The sequence below is a fragment of the Bufo gargarizans genome, chromosome 4 (assembly GCF_014858855.1).
Source record: "Bufo gargarizans isolate SCDJY-AF-19 chromosome 4, ASM1485885v1, whole genome shotgun sequence".
Lineage (NCBI taxonomy): Eukaryota > Metazoa > Chordata > Amphibia > Anura > Bufonidae > Bufo > Bufo gargarizans.
Window position 1 is genome coordinate 106,420,854 of NC_058083.1, and position 21,420 is coordinate 106,442,273.

The 21,420-nt window shown below is 44.0% G+C and overlaps 1 protein-coding gene across 2 annotated transcripts in view; it reads right to left on the bottom strand.

Annotated features, from left to right (window-relative positions):
- Positions 1-18,300, bottom strand: part of LOC122935676 (claudin-15-like) — a 91,320-nt gene extending 73,020 nt beyond the window's left edge. Inside the window, exons 1-2 of one of the 2 annotated variants that reach the window (XM_044291499.1) lie at positions 18,144-18,300; positions 17,235-17,492 (exon numbers count right to left, since the gene is read on the bottom strand). In XM_044291499.1, the coding sequence (XP_044147434.1) occupies positions 17,235-17,454 (220 nt within the window). In that variant the 5' untranslated portion in view covers positions 17,455-17,492; positions 18,144-18,300. The remainder of the gene's footprint in view (positions 1-17,234; positions 17,493-18,143) is intronic. The other variant, XM_044291500.1, reaches the window with a different exon arrangement.
- Between the last annotated feature and the right edge of the window lie 3,120 nt (positions 18,301-21,420).

The window sequence follows — 21,420 nt, forward strand, 5'->3', positions numbered from 1 at the left end:
TGTTGCTCAGTGGTCCAAAGTACTTTTTTCGGATGAAAGCAAATTTTGCATGTCATTCAGAAATCAAGGTGCCAGAGTCTGGAGGAAGACTGGGGAGAGGGAAATGCCAAAATGCCTGAAGTCCAGTGTCAAGTACCCACAGTCAGTGATGGTCTGGGGTGCCATGTCAGCTGCTGGTGTTGGTCCACTGTGTTTTATCAAGGGCAGGGTCAATGCAGCTAGCTATCAGGAGATTTTGGAGCACTTCATGCTTCCATCTGCTGAAAAGCTTTATGGAGATGAAGATTTCATTTTTCAGCATGACCTGGCACCTGCTTACAGTGCCAAAACCACTGGTAAATGGTTTACTGACCATGGTATTACTGTGCTCAATTGGCCTGCCAACTCTCCTGACCTGAACCCCATAGAGAATCTGTGGGATATTGGGAAGAGAAAGTTGAGAGACGCAAGACCCAACACTCTGGATAAGCTTAAGGCCGCTATCGAAGCATCCTGGGCCTCCATAACACCTCAGCAGTGCCACAGGCTGATTGCCTCCATGCCACGCCGCATTGAAGCAGTCATTTCTGCAAAAGGATTCCCCACCAAGTATTGAGTGCATAACTGAACATAATTATTTGAAGGTTGACTTTTTTTGTATTAAAAACACTTTTCTTTTATTGGTCGGATGAAATATGCTAATTTTTTGAGATAGGAAATTTGGGTATTCATGAGCTGTATGCCAAAATCATCAATATTAAAACAATAAAAGGCTTGAACTACTTCAGTTGGTGTGTAATGAATCTAAAATATATGAAAGTCTAATGTTTATCAGTACATTACAGAAAATAATGAACTTTATCACAATATGCTAATTTTTTTAGAAGGACCTGTACATTCACAATACATACTAGTTCCCACAGTGGGGTGAACCTCCTCTAAGGATAGCTAATCCATGATAAAAGCATGGTGGGCGCTAAAGCAATATATCCTTTCCACTAGAGGTAAGGCCTGTTGCCATAAACAAGCAATTGTACTTACTGCCTGACCTTTGCACCAGTCCTTTATATTGTCCCTCAACAATATGTATATTTTGTTCTTTCTCTCTCTTAGAGGATGGTAACTTCCCTCAGCATGCAAGGATGGAGGCTCTTTAAGTAGGCCTCACACTGCACAGGCAACTCTGTGACTGCTTAAGCTACGCTCCACAGGTCTAGCCTTCCTCCTTCTGATCTGCGGTAGTGTGAATGCACCCTAATACTTTATCTATAGAAGTCGCACTCCCCAGGTCGATTGCTCTACAAGTTACTCACCAGATGTCTTCAATAAAATTCGACGAAGGGCAATTGATCTCCTTGCTACATATTTACCCATCATTTTATACATGAACATTATTACTACAGGAAATGAATGTGTGTCCTGAGGGTTACCAAATGCTAACCCTTCAGCAAACATGGTGGCCCCTAAAAAGCCCAAGAAAATAGCATTGAACTCAAGGGGAAAATCCCTTCAATGAGGTTTTCCAGGAAATAAACATCGATGACCTATCCGCTGGTTTCTGTTACTCCATTATCCAGTAGCTGGCTTGTTTTTTGTCAGCCATGCCATGAACATGGCCATGAGTGCTGCTGCAGCCAATGACTGGCTTCAGCAGTCATACAGTATGTCTGCACTGAATGGCAGAAATTATCCCATAGAAATCCATATAATTTCTGGCATCAGTTTCCCTCTGGTGTTTCTGTACTACCCAGAAGTTAAACACGAACAGACAGATTTACACAGATATGGTTTAAATGTACAACATTCTGTAGCTTCCAACTAAACCTCCTTTTCAAGTGTTGAGGGGCTTAATAGGGTTTTCTGAGATGTTAACACCTTTTGGTGGAAGTCTGACACCCGGGATTCCGCTGGTCAACTGTTTGAGAAGCTATCGGCACTCCTATGAGCGCTGAGGCCTTCTCATTGCTTACCAAGCACAGCGCCGTTCATAGTATAGTGGCTATGCTTGGTATTGCAGCTCAGAACCATTCATTGAGCTACACCTAGGCCACATGACCAATGTACGTATTGTCACTGGCCTAGAAAATGCAGTGAGAAGGCTACAGTGCTACGGCGGTGTCGCTGACTTCCCGAACAGCTAATTGGCGGGGTCCCAGGTGTCAGACCCCTACCAATCGATACTGATGACCCTTTAACCCCTTTAATAGTAGTTAACAATACAGAAAAGGGTAAAAATACAAGTCTTCTGGAGAGCTGTAGGCCTGTTCCCCCAATGCAGTAGTATTGAAATGTGGCTTTTCTGATGTGATGTTAAAGGGGTTATCCAAATAATAAAAAACAGCCCCAAAATGTTGTAAAATAAAGAAACATTTACTACTACTTACCTCTCTTACCTCCTGCCAATCCATCGGAGAAGCCCCTGTACCTTGATTACAAGCAGCCAGCACATGACCGCAGCAGCCAATCAGTGGCCTTCAGCAGTCGCGCGCCATACTGTGGGCATCATAACTCTTCTTGTTCCTGTTCCTTTAAATCTGATTAGCACTGTGCAGACACAATCAAGATATAGCAACAACTACACTAAGTTCAGAAAAAAATAAGAACTTGCTGCAGCTGCGCAACCCCTTCAAACAGCTGATTAGTGGGAGTGCTGGGGGGTGAACCCTAGACAATCTGTTATTGAGGACCTTTCCGGAGGTAAGTCATCAATACTGCACGACATTCTCGAATCATCATAATAGCGAAATATGAGATTGCTGTTAATAAAGACTCCCACAAAAGTTAATTATTAGTTCACGCATTAAAGGGATTTTATTAAAATAATTTTAAAAAAAGCAATACCATTCCAAACCACCTCCGTTCCAGTGCCGCCGCTCTGTCCTCCTCATCAAGCTTTGACTGCAGTGTGATGCATCCATCTACCACACATGACTATTGCAGCCAATCACTGGCCTCAGCGCTCATGTGCTGTATACTGCTCAGGCCAGTGATTGGCTACAGCGATAGAGTAACTGTAACGGAGGTGGTTCTTGGCAGCGAGTATAATTTTTTTTATTTTACTAATGTCATCACGGCCTTTTTTTGTTATGGGTGAAATATTTATCCTAAATTTAAAGGTCAGGCTGTGACGACTTGCACCAACTCCAGAGGTTGCTCTTTTAGGGTCCATTCACACGTCTGTAGATGGGTTCGCATTTGCAGAACGGGTGCGGACCCATTCATTCTCTATGGGGCAGGAATGGATGCGGACAGCACACAGTGTGCTGTCCGCAACCGTATTTCCGGAGCGCGCCCCCGATTTTCCGGTCCAATCTCCCAAAAAGAATAGAACATTTCCTATTCTTGTCCGCAATTGCAGACAAGAATAGGCAATTCTATGGGGGTGCCGGCCAGGTGTATTGTGAATCGGCAATACACTACGGACAGTTAAAAATTTAACACATCCCCAGGGAAGAACGATGGGTGGGGGGTCAAAATGTAGATGCCTCGTGTAGCTCAGTTCTTTCATGCTTAAAATCTACCCAGCGTGCAGAAGTCTTATACCAAATGAAAACCTATCTCACAAATGAATATTGGATTGGAATACAGCACACATTAGGGCAGTGTATCCAGCAAGATGGAAACCGTGGACCAAAGATAACTCTTTGGTTAGGGGCTACAAACCCCTAAATGAATTTGCTCCCTTCCTTTTTTCTTTTCTTTACCACTGGGGTTAAAGGTGTCCCACGGAAAATATTCATTATTTTTCAAAACAGCACCTGAATCTGAATACTTTTGTAATTGCATGTAATTAAAAATGTATTATAGCCATTGAGTTATTCACTGAAATCTATCTGTATAGCGCCACCTGCTGTTTGTATTTTTCTCATTTTTCTGTCCTACTCACTGAGATGGAAGCACATGCTCAGTTTCATACTTCAACTGCCACCAGTTTCAGCAGAAAGAACATGCCCCCTGACAAAGGACACCCCCCAACCTGAGAGTTTGAAATAACTAGCAGAACAACTGGAGCAATAAATGGGGAGATCTTTGGATCCATGTGAGGTACAGGGCTGGTTCTAGCTTTGTTAGAAAGAGGTTGTCATATACTAGATGATGTTTGATTTTCATTTTTTACATTATTCATGGGATAACCCCACTAAATGTGGGTCATTTTTCTCCTTATGAGATGTTTGTCGTTATGGGACTACATGGATCTGTATCTATGTGACAGCCAATCACGCCAAACTGCATCTGAGCGGGCTGAGTCCACCTGCCGCCATAAGCCAACGCTCATCCTGCTTCTAATCTCTTAGAACAAACAGCACCAAACATAATTAATGTTTGACAGAATATTGACATCCAGGGGGAATGATCTAATCCTTCAGTAAACAGTCATAGTTTATGTTATCAGGGGCGCACATGAGTCATATTGCCTGGAGATTGAGCAAAGGTTCAGCAAAAGGCTTCATTTTTTTCCCCTTATCGACCAACAGAGACAGTGAGACACCGAAACTGCGCCTACTTATATGTTTCTGTTAAACAAATGTGTCATCCTTCTTCCTGCAGAGTTTAAGCGACATAACATCCTCCATATAAATGATGCAATCTGGCATGTGGGCACCATAGATGGATTTGGGTGTATTCATACACAAGAATATATGCTATGGTCTGCATAGTGAAGAGACGGCTGAGACATCCTATAGGAAGATACTAACCACAGGCTATGAGTCACTCCTGGCTTCTTCCACTGCTGTAAATGTACAACTGGCGGTGGAGTATTATGGCCCATTTATTCTGCTTAAAGTCCCAGACAAACAAGTGGCAGTCCTGCAATGCCTGGAGTACAGACACACCAGCCATCAGGGTAGGACTGGGGTTCCTCAGGCCCACCAGAGGAAATTATTCTCAGGGCCCAACCCCCATATCATCAATATAGTCTGATAGATATTGAGTCAAATAAATAAATCCTAGTGCCAATTTATTGTCTCCAAAGGCCCTTTGGGGCCCACTATGGTATCAGAGCCTGGGCCCACCAGAGGATTCTCTAGTGCTCAGCCATATACAAAACATGGGGCACAATGCATGAGGCATTATATAAACGGTCACCGATCATAAGGCACTATATTATGGGGGCACAGAGAATGGGGCACTATATAAAGAGGGAAGAGGGCAAGAGCCATGACAGAGGGCACAGAGAAAGAGGCACTATAAAGGGGGCACAGAGAAAGAGGCACTATATACAGGGGCATAGAACATAAGGCACTATATAATGGGGCACAGAGAAAGAGGCACTAACTACAGGGGCATAGAACATAAGGCACTATATAATGGGGGCACAGAAAAAGAGGCACTATATAAAGGGGGCACAGAACATATGGCACTATATAATGGGGGCACAGTGAAAGAGGCACTAACTACAGGGGCATAGAACATAAGGCACTATATAATGGGGGCACAGAAAAAGAGGCACTATATAAAGGGGGCACAGAACATATGGCACTATATAATGGGGGCACAGTGAAAGAGGCACTAACTACAGGGGCATAGAACATAAGGCACTATATAATGGGGGCACAGAGAAAGAGGCACTATATAAAGGGGGCACAGAACATAAGGCACTATATAAAGGATCATAGACAAATGTTGCCAGCTCGGATGCTCTCCGGCATGGAGCGGTTTAAGACCAGGATCAGCAAAGAAAAGAAGGTTCCAGCCAGAGAAGGAATCTTTATTGGATATTCTTTAAAAATTCCAAGGAAATCGACACAGGAATACAGAAAGAGCTACCCTGATACGTTTCAGATGCCAAATGCACCCTTAGCCATAATGCACCTATGCACTGTTTAAAGGGGACAAAGAGAACGAAGCACTAACTAAAGGGGCACAGAGCATGAGGCACCATATAAAAGGGGCACAGAGAATGAGACACTATATAAATGGGGCACAGAGCATGAGGCACTATAAAAAAAGGGACACAGAGCAGGAGGCTCTATATAAATGGGGCAGAGAGCAGGAAGCACTATATAAAAGGGGCACAGAGCATGAGGCACCATATAAAAGGGGCACAGAGAATGAGACACTATATAAAAGGGGAACAGAGCATGAGGCACTATATAAAAGGGGCACAGAGAATGAGACACTATATAAATGGGGCACAGAGCATGAGGCACTATATAAAAGGGACACAGAGCAGGAGGCTCTATATAAATTGGGCACAGAGCATGAGGCACTATATAAAAGGGGTACAGAGCCTGAGGCACTATATAAAAGGGGTACAGAGCCTGAGGCTCTATATTAAAGGGGCACAGAGCATAAGGCTCTGTATAAATGGGTTACAGAGCATGAGGCACTATTTAAAAAGGGCACAGAAAATGAGGCACTATATAAAAGGGGCACAGAGTATAAGGCACTATATAAAAGGGGCACAGAGTATAATGCACTATATAAAAGGGGCACAAAGCATGAGACACTATATAAAAGGGGTACAGAGAATGAGGTACTATATAAAAGGGGCACAGAGCCTGAGGCTCTATATTAAAGGGGCACAGAGCATAAGGCTCTATATAAAAGGGGCACAAAGAATGAGGCACTATATAAAAGGGGCACAGAGTATAAGGCACTATATAAAAGGGGCACAAAGCATGAGACACTATATAAAAGAGGCACAGAGTATGGGGCTCTATATATGAGTTTCACAGAGGGTGTAGCAGTATATATAGAAGGCACCAAGCATGTGGCACCATATACAGCAGGCACAGAGTGTGTGGCACTAACATTAGGGGCACTTTCTGTGTGATGCTTTATTTCCAGAGAGCAAAATATGTGACATGATTGTGTTCAGGGGCACATTGTATGCCACAATTATTCAGGTGGGTGGCACTAAGAGGGGTTGTGTTAGTGTATAGGGTCCAGATGTGTTGGTACATCAAGAAGCTGAAGACAACTGGGCAGCAAACTGTGCAGAGACAAGCAGTGGCTGGGAGAAGTCATCAGTGTAGTCTGAACTGGATGGAGAATACGTCACTTGTAAGTCACCAAATGTAAATACTTATCTGCCAAAGACTGATTAAGGCAGACATACGTATATGTCAGGGTTTAACCTGACTGTGCAAATGGTATCTGTATTCAGCTTTTTGAGCTGGTGCTGTGTGCATATACTGTGCTTGGTTCTGGCGCTTTATTTATGTTATTAGATTGGTTCTGGTGCTGCATTTATGTAATGAGCTTGGTATGGCACTATATCTATGCTAATACTGTATCTTAAATAATCTTAGCCACCAAACTCTAAGATGGATCTAACTCTTTAAAATTTAATTGTGGCCCTTGGAATGAGTTAAAGGGGTTATCCAATATCATAAACTGCTCCCCCATGTGCCAGGCCCCTCACAGGGAATATACCTACCCCACTCCCGGAGCCGCTTCTGGTCCCCACACCGCCGCTGCTGCTTCTCCCCGTGTGCCGATGAAAACATCTGGTGTCGGGGGCGAGCAGCCAATGACAGGTGGAGACTGCCTTAGCGTCACTCGCGATGCTAGGGAGGCTCGTCCCCGCCTGCCAATGGCTGCTCACCCCCCGACACCAGATCTTTTCATCAGTGCACGGGGAAAAGCAAAGCGGCGGTGCGGGGACCAGGAGAGGCGCAGGGACCAATGAGCCAGGTAAGTATATTCCCTGTGAGGGGCCCAGCACATAGGGGGCAGTTTATGATATTGGATAAACCCTTTAAGTTGGACATTGTGGCCCTCGGACCAGAAAAGGTTGCCAATCTCTGCTCTGTAGTAAAATACAGTGCTTTTTACTAGTGTTGATCGAGCATGCTCGGCACATGGCGGTATTCGGCCGAATACCACATTTGGTCGAGCGCAATGCTCAAGTCTTCTCCCCGCACGTTTGCTGGCTGCTACGCAGCCAATGAATGTGCAGGTAAGTATTGCCCTTCACTGTAATGCCAATGTCATTACAGTGATTGGCTGGCTGGAACGCCCCGATGATACGTGTTCGGCTCAGTGTTAGTCAGGGAGAGCTATGCTCACGATGGGAAAGATAATGTAGGGAGTGAATATTTATATTTTTTTGTTGAAAACCCTTTTAAGGACTATTGTTGTTTGTGGCAGCAGCAATATATATTTTTAGAGCAACTTGCGCTAAATTGCTAAAACTTTACAGACCCAAAAGTTATTTTAAGGACTATTGTTTGTGGCAGAAATATCTATTTTTGGCGCATCCTGCGCTAAATAGCGTGCAATAGTTAGGTCACTGCAGACAGTGACATTATCTGCGCTACATCTTCTGTGTGTGCATCCCAAAAATATCTGTGACATCCAGTGTACTTTTTCCGTAGATGGTGTCTGGTGCAGACAGTGCCATTACATGAGGTACATCTCCTGTGTGACGTTTCCACATCCCAAATACCTGTGACATTTCCTGCAATTTTTTATTAGTCGCTGGTGACATCAGCGACATTATCTGCGGTATTTCTGCTGTGTAACGTTTCCACATCCCAAATACCTGTGACATTCCCTGTAATTTGATATTAGCCGCTGCTGACATCAGCGACATTATCTGCGGTATTTCTCCTGGGTAACGTTTCCACATCCCAAATACCTGTGACATTCCCTGTAATTTTTTATTAGCTGCTGCTGACCTCAGCGACATTATCTGTGGTATATCTCCTGTGTGACTTTTGCACATCCCAAATACCTTTTTTAATTTTTTTGCGCATACACTTACAAATCCTACGCTACTGTACGTGTGACACAGTAACATATAACATTTAATATGAAGAAGGCGAGCGGTAAGGGACAGGGAAGTGGCCGTGATGCTGATGGTGTACTCAGAGGCCGTGGTCCTGGGCGCGTTGAAACTGTGCCTGCTGCGAGAGCACAAGAAAAACAATCATCCACGATACCTAGCTTCATGTCCCAGTTTGCAGGGCAGCGCAGGACATCGCTCTCGAATTCAGACCAATGCGACCAGGCGGTCGGTTGGATTGCAGCAGATAATGCTTCCAGTCGGTTAAGCACCACCCTGTCTTCCACCAAGTCTAGTCTCAGTAGCCAAGAGTCTGGTCAACACAATCCTCACCCTGATCCTCCTTCCTCCCACCATGAAGAGTTCTGCCAAACAAGTGATCCCACACTCGGATATTCCAAGGAGCTCTTTTCAGCGCCATTCATTCATTTGGACCTCTCGACAAGCCCACTTGAAGAGGTACATGAGATCTTGTGCCCTGATTCCCAAACTCTTGAGCATCCACAATCACAAGAAGATGACGGTGGGGAACAGCAATTGGTGGAGGTGGATGATGATGGTGAGACACAGTTGCCAATAAGTCAACGGCAATTAGTGTCTCAAGAGGTTGATGATAAGGATGAGACACAGTTGTCAATAACTGAGGTTGTTGTTATGTCAACAAGTCAGGAGGATGAGCAGAGTGAGGAAGTGGAAGAGGAGGTGATGGACGATGAAGTCACTGACCCAACCTGAGAAGGTGGCAAGCCGAGCGGGGAGCAGTACAGAGGGGAGGGATACGCAGCACCGCACAGGCTGGAAGAGGCAGTGGGGTGGCAAAAGGGAGAAGGCGGGCCACACCAAACAGGCCCGCAACTGTTCCCCGGAGTACACCCTTGCGGAAATTTCCCTTGCCATGGGGTAGGTGTTCCGCAGTCTGGCGCTTTTTTGAGGAAAGTGCGGATGACAAAAGAATTGTAATTTGCAACCTGTGCCATACAAAAATGAGCAGGGGCATGAACACTAGCAACCTCACCACCATCAGGATGATCCGCCACATGGCATCAAAGCACCGTAATAGGTGGGCTGAACGCCTGGGTCCACAATCTCTGTCTGCGGGTCACACCACTGCCTCCTCTTCCCCTGTGTTACGTGCTGGCCAATCCCCTGTCGAAGGCGCAGGCCCGGATGCCTCCTGCCCTGCATCTGGACCTTCGCAAGCACCATCAGCAACCACATCCACTTCCGTGTCCCAGCGCACCGTTCAAATGTCCTTACCCAGCCACCCACCCACAAGCCATAGCACTAAATGCGCAACTTTTCAAATGACTGGCCCTGGAAAAGCCATTTAGGCTTGTGGACACTGAGGCCTTCCGCAGCCTAATGTCGGCAGCCGTCCCTCATTACGCAATCCCCAGCCGCCACTATTTTTCACAGTGTGCCTTACACCATTATGTGCCCATAACATCACCTGTGCCCTAACCAACACAGTTACTGGGAAGGTCCACTTAACCACTGACACATGGACAAGTGCTTTCGGCCAGAGACGCTACATTTCCCTGACGGCACACTGGGTGAACGTTGTGGAGGCCAGGAGCGAGTTGTACCCTGGGATTGCATAGGTGCTACCGACGCCAAGGATTGCATGCCCTAATTCCATCAGGGTTTCCGCCACCACCTACGTTAGTGGCTCCAACCGCCACTTCTCCGCCTTCTCCTCCACTTCCACCGCAGAATTATCCTCTTGCAGCACCAGTCAGCCATCAGTCGGTAGCTGGAAGCAGTGTAGCACTGCAGTGGGAAGCGTCAACAGGCCATGCTTAATCTGATCTGCTTAGGTGACAAACAGCACACCGCCGCAGAGCTGTGGAAGGGGATAAGAGACCAGACTGACCTGTGGCTCTCGCCACTCAACCTACAACCAGGCATGGTTGTGTTTGATAATGGCCGTAACTTGGTGGAGGCTTTGGAGCTCGGCAAGCTCACACACATCCCATGCCTAGCTCACGTCTTCAACTTAGTGGTTCAGCGGTTTCTCAAATCCTACTCCAATTTGCCTAAACTACTGGTGAAGGTGCGCCGCGTGTGTGTCCATTTCCGCAAAACGACAGCTTCCGCCAGTCTGTCAATGCTGCAGCAGCGCTTACAATTGCCAGCTCACCGACTGTTGTGCGACGTGAGCACATGCTGGAACTCCACGTTCCACATGTTGGCCAGGCTTTGTGAGGAGCAGAGGGCAGTAGTGGAATACCAGCTGCAACATGGTTGTTGCCTTTCCAGTCAGCTTCTGCTCTTCACAAGCGAGGAGTGGGCAGGGATGTCTGACCTCTGTGAGGTTTTAATAAACTTTGAGGAATCAACACAGATGGTGAGCGGCGATAATGCTATTATCAGCGTCACCATCCCACTTTTGTGCCTACTCAACTGCTCGCTGCTCACAATTAAGGCCGACTCTTTGCATGTGGAAGAGGTGGAAATGGGGGAAGACATTACACATGGTGATAGCCAGACCACCCTCAGTTTGTCTTCTCAGCGCAAATTGGATGATGATGATGAAGAGGAGGAGCAGCAGGAGACGGTTGCCTCCGCTACAGAGGGTAGTACCCATGGAAGTTTAATTCCATCTGTTCGGTGTGGATGGGCAGAAGAGGAGTAAGAGGATGAGGAGATTGAGAGTCATTCTCCTGATGACGACAGCGAAGTCTTGCCTGTTGGGACTCTGGCACACTTGGCTGACTTTATGTTAGGCTGCCTTTCCAGTGACCCACGTGTTATACGCATTTTGGACAACACCGATTACTGGTTGTTCACCCTTATCGACCCCCGCTACAAAGAGAACTTCTCATCTCTCATTCCTGTGGTGGAGAGGACGAGCAAAATGGTGCAATACAAGAAGGTCCTTGTGGAAAAATTTCTCCAAAAATTTCCAGCTGACAACGCTGGCGGCTTACTTAGTTCCTTGGGCAACCGAGGAGGGAAGACATGGGGAACACACAGCAGTTCCAACAGAGGCAGGGCAACACTCTCCAAAGCCTGGGACAGTTTCATGACACTCCGCCAGCACCCTCACCCTGATGCGAGGTCTAGTGTCACAAGGAAGGAACATTTTTGGAAGATGGTGAAGGAGTACGTAGCAGACCGTATCAGCATCCTCAATAATCCCACTGTGCCTTACAATTATTGGGTGTCGAAGCTGGACATGTGGCACAAACTGGCGCTCTACGCCTTGGAGGTGCTGGCCTGCCCTGCCGCCAGCGTTTTGTCAGAGCGAGTATTCAATGCTGCTGGGGGCATAATAACTAATAATCTGAACTGAAAATAATGAAAGGTTTACTCTTATAAAAATGAACAAGGCCTGGATTGCCCCTGACTTCTCTACTCCACCAGAGAAAAGCGGCTGAATATAAAGGCACTTTAAATGTGTTTTTTATAATGTACTGAATATACCGTATTCCCATGCACCCCTTTCACCGCAAAAAAGGGTATATGATTCAATCTTACTTTTCTCGTCCTCCTCCTCTTCCATCATATTAACATGCTTATTAGTCTGCCCTCGCTCCTAATGTTGTAGAGGGTCATCTCACCTGCAGGCCCTCACATATGTTTTAGAGGGTCAGCTCACCAGCAGGCCCTCACCTACAATCTTTTAGAGGGTCAGCTCACCAGCAGACGCTCAACCCTTATGTTTTAGATGGTCAGATCAACAGCAGGCCCTCGCCCGTAATGTCTTAGAGGGTCACCAGCAGGCCCTTGCTCCTAATGTTTTTGAAGGTCACCAGCAGACCATTATTCATAATTTTTCAAGGGTGTATGATGCCCTCCTTTATGTGTAATAAAGGGTGTATTGGAGTGCCGATTCCTTGTAATTTTTGGCAGCCCTTTCACTTAGTGCATAGGCTTTATGAGTGTATAAGTCCCACTACCTGAACTATTGTACCACAATGTGAATGAGGCCCTCGTTTATGTGATATACAGGTTGTATCAGAGTGCCTCTTCCTTGTAATTTTTGGCAGCACTTGCACTTTATATTCAAGTAAATATACAGGAAAGAATGGTTCCTAACAATTTTTCCTCTAAAATCGATTTAATCTTTGGTTTTGTGCGTATTATTGTCAGTCTGTAAAAGTGGAGTACTACTCGGACAACATTGTTCCCAGCAGCGACCTGGGAGTCCAAGATGCATCCAGACATCCTCCCCATGCTGTTCCCAAACCATTTTGGTGGTGTTTCCATCAATTTCTGACCTTTTCCTATGAACCAGACACCCTCCCCTTTTCAGAGCAGGGGGTGTCTGGTTTAATGCTCGGGTATCCCCATTGACTTCCATTGTGCTCGGGTTCTCAGTAGAGCACCCAAGCATCCCGAGGTGTTCGACTTGAACACCCGAGCACTTTGGTGCTCGATCAACACTACTTTTACCACTAAAATCGAAGGTTTCCATTTACCACCACCTAGTGGTCTTTAGCAACAGTACAGTATATTTATTTGTCTCTATGGATAAATTACATGACCATACAGTTAGGAGAGGACTGGATCTTGATGTTTAGTGCTCTTTAGTACTTTATCGTGTCGTGAACATAAGCTGTAAGGAAACAATATATAAAAATGTATATAAAAGAATATACACAAAAATCTTAAAAAAATAAAATACCATTCAAATGGATACATCTCAATACTGGATCTAGCCCTAAACTTGTGGGGCATAGACATAACCACTATTAAGTTCTGTTATGTACTTCAATCATATAATGGGTAGTAGAATACCCAGCAATATAATAATCAGTCCTGTGGTTTGGCTCCAACGTCAGAACAGTATTGCTGGCCTTGCCTTCCATCAATTTGGACCTGACTACAAAACAGGGCCACTTTTAGTATTTTTTCCAGGGCCACTTTAAGTTACCAGTCCGCCCCTGCTTTAGTGAAAGGTAAATACGCTTAAATTTTTGGGAGCAAAATATCATGGGAAACCTGAAGTTTTATGTGGACATCTATCTGTCAGCTTGAAACAACCACCAAACTACAGTAGTTAGTGTATAGGTTAAATGACGCTGGGTCCGAGCAGTGGTGCACCACCCATGAGGCGAGGTGAGGCAAGAGGGGGGCAGCAGAAGAGGGATTATCTGTTTCTGCAGTATAGTATTGGGAAGCACAGTGGGCACAGTATATGGCGCTGTATTACCAGGTATGTTTTGTAGACCTGTATGTAATGTTTTCCAAGTGCAGTATATTTTTCAGGCAGCAGAAAGGCTAGGTGCACTCCTGGGTCCGAGTATGTGTATAGCCATCAGGCTGCGCCTCTCTAGTATAGCACTGACAGCATCAGCAGTACAGGCTGTTATAGAAGCGATCAAAAGATCGCTTGATAAGTACCCTTGTGGGACGAGTAAATGGATTTAAAAAAAAAGTTTAAAAAAGCTTTATTTAAAAAAATCCAAGTAAAAACAAAACATTTTTTCCATTAAAAAAAAACTTTTCAGTGTACAGAATTGCAAAAATCTCCTCCACATATTTGGTATCACTGCGTCCATAACAACCCAGACTACACAATTACCATGTAATTTATCCCGTATAGTGAACACTGTAAAATATATAAAAATATTAAACATAATGCCAGAAATGCTGTTTTTTGCTTAAAAAAACACTAACTGAAAAGTAAACTATGTAAAAAACAACAGTAAACTATTGAATTACACTGACATAATGCTGTCAGTGTATTTACATAGATTCCAGGTCTCACAGAGGCACACAGCCTTATCTGATATTGATGACCTGTCCTAAGGACAGGTCAACAATGAGTAAGTCCTGAAAAACCCCTTTTGTAATACATATTCAACGCATGTGTCCCTACACACTGCCATGTCTAATCTTACACCCTCTCACGTTCCCCCTCACTGCTTAAAAAACATTTATATTCGGCCTCATGCACATGGCCGTTGTGTGTTTGGCGTCCGTGTGCGTTCTGCAATTTTCTGAACGGCACGGACAGCCTTCAATATAAATGCCTATTCTTGTCCGCAAAGCGCGGACAAGAATGGGACAGGATATTTTTTTTTGCGGGGCCACGGAACGGAGCAACGAGCAACCGAGTGCTGTCCGCATCTTTTGCGGCCCCATTGAAGTGAATGCGGTTCGAATTCTGCGGACAAAAACAGCGGCCGTGTGCATGACGCCTTCATCAGAAGAAAAAACATAATATAATCTTGTTATTTGTGGATATTTGTCTGCCTATTCCAATCCCTCCAAGATACATGCAGTAGAAGAGACAATAAATCTGTAAAATAAATTCATTTTCTCTACCTGTCTTTGGTATCTTAAGATCTGAGAAGTGTGTTCATAACTTTTGATAAATGCACTTACTGAAAAAAATATATATATAATGCATCAAAATAGAAATGTCGGATTGCTGTCTCAGGAGGTTATGTAAATAAGTACAGGGGTGGTCTGATAAGTCACTGGGTCTTGCCTGAAGAGGGCATAAAAGTGCTTACCCCACTGCCTGTATCCTCTGAGAGGCTACTTTTGAGTAGTGCACCTCTTAGTGAGACATCATTGACTGCTAGACATGCCTAAGTGATGCACTCAAATACATTTTGATCAGTTGACAGGCTTTGAGTGCATCAGTGGACTGAGAGAAGCAGGATGGTCGTTTCAACAAATTGCCCACCACCTAAGCCATTCCGACCTAGCTGTTAGGAGGTGTTGGGAGCAGTGGTGTAGACTCCGAGCAACCCAGACAGACCACTAGTAGACTGTGGTTGTTTGATCCACTGACAAGCACGAGCAGCTCCCACCGTTTCATTGTCCACCATAACAAAACAGCTGACACCTTTATTACACATCCATGTATCTGCCTGGAGCATTTTCAGGCTGAACATGGATTGCTAGTGACTGGACCTGTCTTTAGCGACAAATCCAGGTTCTGTTTAGGGTCCCATGATGGTCAGGCTTGAGTATCAGAGGCCTTGTGGTGAGCCCTTCAGTCCTGCCTTTGCTGTGAAGCAAGCCTAACCCGATGAACCTGATGAAGGGGACCTGAGTATCCCCGAAACATGTTGTTTCTCTTATGCTGCTTTATCCACAATTAAGAAGATGTATCCATCATCCGTGTTATGTCAGCTTCTTTGCACCAAGCAGCAAACCTCCTAAAATTACTTTGCTGTGAGGTGACACACTTCCGGAGTGATGATCTGAGATGCCATCACATACAACAGTCGGTCACCCCTAGTAGTTATACGAGGGACCCTAACAGCTCAGCAGGATAATGTTCACCCACATACACAGCAGGGGTTTCTCAGGAACATGTCTACCAGATTACTTCTTTGCCCTGCCCAGTCTCCAATTGTTCATTTAAGGGACCAGCTGGGGCACCAGCTTTGGCAACCTACAAGTGTGCTGGATCTACAGGTCCAGCTGCAACATCTGTGGGAAAATGTGCTGCAAGATACCATACCGAACCTGTATGCCTCCATGCCCAACCGTATCTCAGCTTGTATCTAGGCTTGAGGTGCTCAACAGGGTCCTAGAGCCTCCTTTCAATTGTACAGTTTCCCCCAATAAACGTAACGTTTCGCTCTAATATTATAATCACTAAGGCTACTTTCACACTAGCGTTTTTACTGGATCGGGCAGGTTCAGCAAAAATGCTTCCGTTACTGATAATACAACCCTCTGCATCCGTTATGAACGGATGCGGTTGTATCATCTTTAATATACCCAAGACGGATCCGTCATGAACTCCACTGAAAGACAATGGAGGACGGATCCGTTTTCTATTGTGTCAGATTGTGTCAGAGAAAACGGATCCGTCCCCATTGACTTGTATTGTGGGTCATGATACGTCTTGCTCCGCATCCCAGGACGGAAAGTAAACGGCAGCATGCTGCGTTTTGCTCTCCGTTATAGGAACAGAACAGAATGCATTTTGGAGCATACCGTTCTGTTCAGTTACGTTTTGTCCCCATTGACAATGAAGCGTTTTTCTCCGGTATTGAGACGCTTTGACGGATCGCAATACTGTAAAATATTAACGCTAATGTGAAAGTATCCTAACATATATTTTGATTACATTCACACATAGAAAGCTTCATTCCATTCCAACAACGCCTTCTTGGTGCATTAGCTTTTTAGTGAATGAGTGTCTTTTAAACATCTGCTGATAAATATTTCACCTTAATTAGATGTGAAATTTTCAACAGAACATTAATGATTCCACAGGGGGATGCAAAACATTGACAATTTTGGTAACTTGTCTTTACAAGTATTCCTTTCTGGAGTGATCATTTAAAGGGGAAATCCACTTTGAAATGTAATGGAGTTGAAAACGAATATACGTTGATGTCTATTATTTCAAGCCACACCGCTATGGTGACAGATGAGGGGACTGACTGTGCATGCTTGGCATCTGGTGCATCAATGCTCACTTTATATAGATAGTTATTACTAAAGTAATATGTTTCTATTCTGAAGTATAAAACATATGAGTATGATACAATATTACTTACGTAGCTTAATTGTAATAGGCATTAAATCTAAAAGTACTTACGTGGAAGACTGAAGAGAGACGAAAACCTCTTACATTGTACGGAGCCTGTAGAGGTGCCTACACAATGCCCCCATAGCCCTTCGAATATGGACGTTGAAGTAATAATGGTACCACTGCTACTGGAAGTTTTCCATTTAAGGGACACAGTGGACACAATGGTACAAGTCATCCCCGCCACAGCAAGTAACATAGCACAGACTTGGTAAGGAGTCCTATTCATGATGTAGGTTGTGCAAATCCTGGGGTCCTAAACATATACTATAAACCAGTTAATCTGTACAGTTCTAAATACACATAGTAAGCCTTTCTAACATTATGAGATCACACCGGCAAAAATCTACTAACATATTGTATACATTATTATCAGAATCACTCCTGGTATGCTGGGGAGTAACCCGAGCAGGGAAACCAATAAGACATTGCTACCATGACTGTTTTTTGGTATTACTTGCCGTCGAAAGTTCCAGAACCCTGGTAGAACCAGATGGACCCCATTGATTAGTCAGGATTCATCGGGATTTGATTATCTATCTGACATAGCTGTGATGGCTCTGTCATAAACAGAATGCCATAAGACTTGTATGAACAGAGCCTAATACATGTATAAAGAGGAAACCTTGTGCTAATCCCAAATACATGGATGTTGTGTAACCAGAAAGGAAACCACGTTATCATGATATTCTATAACATTTATATAAACAATTATGCTAAAAAGCTATACTAATGACAAGAACCTTATGTGAAATTAACACACTGAGACCAGGCTATATCAAGTGTCCGGTGGCTAGGAGACTTCTCAATAAGTAGTATAAAGGCTTTAATGTCGAGGTTCTCTGATGTAGAGAACCTCTGCAGAGTCTCACCTCATGTCTATTTATTAATGATCTGGTATAATACTATAGGACTCACCTTTAGAATTGTAGCTTTTTATGTATCTTCCACGACGGTACAAGGACTTTGCTTCTCTCCAATTGCTACTGAGAATTTGTGTGGTCACAACTTGTTTTGCATCAGAACGCGGCCCGGGTTAAACATCAGAGACCTCAATGTCAGTTTACTTTACAGTGAGACTCCACAAACTACCTTAAAAGCATAAATCAAAGCTATGTTGCAATACCAGTCTCTGCAACATTAGGATATATACAGGTGAAACTCGAAAAATTTGAATATCGTGCAAAAGTCCATCTATTTCAGTAATGCAAATTAAAAGGAAATGCATTAATGCAGCTTAAAATTAGAATTTTGTGAAAAGGTTTAATATTCTAGGCTCAAAGTGTCACACTCTAGTCAGCTAATTAATCCAAAGCCCCTGAGCAAAGGGTACCTCAAAATTGGGGTTTCATAAGCTGTAAGCCATAATCATCCAAATTTATAACAAATAAAGGCTTGAAATATCTCACTTTGCATGTAATGAGTCTATCTCATATGTTAGTTTCATGTTAGTTACTGAAATAAATGAACTTTGCACAATATTCTAATTTTTCGAGTTTCACATATATATATATATATATATATATATATATATATATACAGGTCCTTCTCAAAAAATTAGCATATTGTGATAAAGTTCATTATTTTCTGTAATGTACTGATAAACATTAGACTTTCATATATTTTAGATTCATTACACACCAACTGAAGTAGTTCAAGCCTTTTATTGTTTTAATTTTGATGATTTTGTCATACAGCTCATGAAAACCCAAAATTCCTATCTCAAAAATTTAGCATATCATGAAAAGGTTCTCTAAACGAGCTATTAACCTTATCATCTGAATCAACTAATTAACTCTAAACACCTGCAAAAGATTCCTGAGGCTTTTAAAAACTCCCAGCCTGGTTCATTACTCAAAACCACAATCATGGGTAAGACTGCCGACCTGACTGCTGTCCAGAAGGCCATCATTGACACCCTCAAGCAAAAGGGTAAGACACAGAAAGAAATTTCTGAACGAATAGGCTGTTCCCAGAGTGCTGTATCAAGGCACCTCAGTGGGAAGTCTGTGGGAAGGAAAAAGTGTGGCAGAAAACGCTGCACAACGAGAAGAGGTGACCGGACCCTGAGGAAGATTGTGGAGAAGGACCGATTCCAGACCTTGGGGGACCTGCCGAAGCAGTGGACTGAGTCTGGAGTAGAAACATCCAGAGCCACCGTGTACAGGCGTGTGCAGGAAATGGGCTACAGGTGCCGCATTCCCCAGGTCAAGCCACTTTTGAACCAGAAACAGCGGCAGAAGCGCCTGACCTGGGCTACAGAGAAGCAGCACTGGACTGTTGCTCAGTGGTCCAAAGTACTTTTTTCGGATGAAAGCAAATTTTGCATGTCATTCGGAAATCAAGGTGCCAGAGTCTGGAGGAAGACTGGGGAGAGGGAAATGCCAAAATGCCTGAAGTCCAGTGTCAAGTACCCACAGACAGTGATGGTCTGGGGTGCCATGTCAGCTGCTGGTGTTGGTCCACTGTGTTTTATCAAGGGCATTGTCAATGCAGCTAGCTATCAGGAGATTTTGGAGCACTTCATGCTTCCATCTGCTGAAAAGCTTTATGGAGATGAAGATTTCCTTTTTCAGCACGACCTGGCACCTGCTCACAGTGCCAAAACCACTGGTGAATGGTTTACTGACCATGGTATCACTGTGCTCTATTGGCCTGCCAACTCTCCTGACCTGAACCCCATAGAAAATCTGTGGGATATTGGGAAGAGAAAGTTGAGAGACGCAAGACCCAACACTCTGGATGAGCTTAAGGCCGCTATCGAAGAATCCTGGGCCTCCATAACACCTCAGCAGTGCCACAGGCTGATTGCCTCCATGCCACGCCGCATTGAAGCAGTCATTTCTGCAAAAGGATTCCCGACCAAGTATTGAGTGCATAACTGAACATAATTATTTGAAGGTTGACTTTTTTTGTATTAAAAACACTTTTCTTTTATTGGTCAGATGAAATATGCAAATTTTTTGAGATAGGAAATTTGGGTTTTCATGAGCTGTATGCCAAAATCATCAATATTAAAACAATAAAAGGCTTGAACTACTTCAGTTGGTGTGTAATGAATCTAAAATATATGAAAGTCTAATGTTTATCAGTACATTACAGAAAATAATGAACTTTATCACAATATGCTAATTATTTGAGAAGGACCTGTATATATATATATATATATACACACACAATTGTGATGACTATAATTCTGACACTGCAATAATTCCAAAGGGTTAATTTACTTTTTCTTGCAACTATGTCTATAAAGTAAAAAAAAAAATACATATAGTTTTGTTCTGTGACGAGTGTAAGGGTAGATAAAAATAACTGGGGTCCCAGGGAGGGTAGGATTATACCCATACACTGACATAAATACATATGCAGTACACATTCTGTATGTATTGTGGGGACTCGCTCTGGTAGACAGGATTAGTGGACGCAGTATAGAGGCAACAACAAGTTCTTTGGATCAAACAGTTCAGTGTTTTTTTCACACTTTAGGCAAGTGACAAAACAAGCAGTCATATTCAAACAAAAAGTCACCTTGCGGTGTTGGTGGTAATTCACACCATGCGGCAATTCTGCCTCAAAGAGTCCTTGCTGATAGCAGCACCAACCTGTTTTCACGCCAAACAGGTAGCAAGCCTTCATCCATTCACAAGGCTCCCAGATCCCAACACAGAGACTTGGCTTCTGATCCCAGCTACCTATTGAAGGACAGCCAGGTGCTGCCAAAACCCGGACCGACATTTAAAATCTGGTCCAGTATTTGACCTCACCTGGCTGTAAATCAGCCTAGCAGCACATGCTGGGAGGAAAATACCTATTTTCCCAGACCAAACCTCTCACTGTGTCACATATCTTATGTAATATCCGATCATTCCCAGAAATGACTTTATTTGCCTAGTGGTGACAGGTTGGGCCTATTCCATATCGCCTCTATTTTGTTCACTTGGGGTTTGATGATTCCGCGCCTAATGACATACCCCAGGTACTTAGTTTCTTCTAACCATATCGCACATTTTTTTTGAGTTAGCAGTTAGGCCAGCTTTCCAAACGGAATCCACTACAGCCTACACTTTGGGTAGGTGACTTTCCCAGTCGGTACTGTGGATGACAATATCATCCAGGTAAGCCGAAGAGTACCAACGATGTGGACGAAGCACAATGTCCATTAGTTGCTGAAAAGTGGTGGGGGCGTCATGCA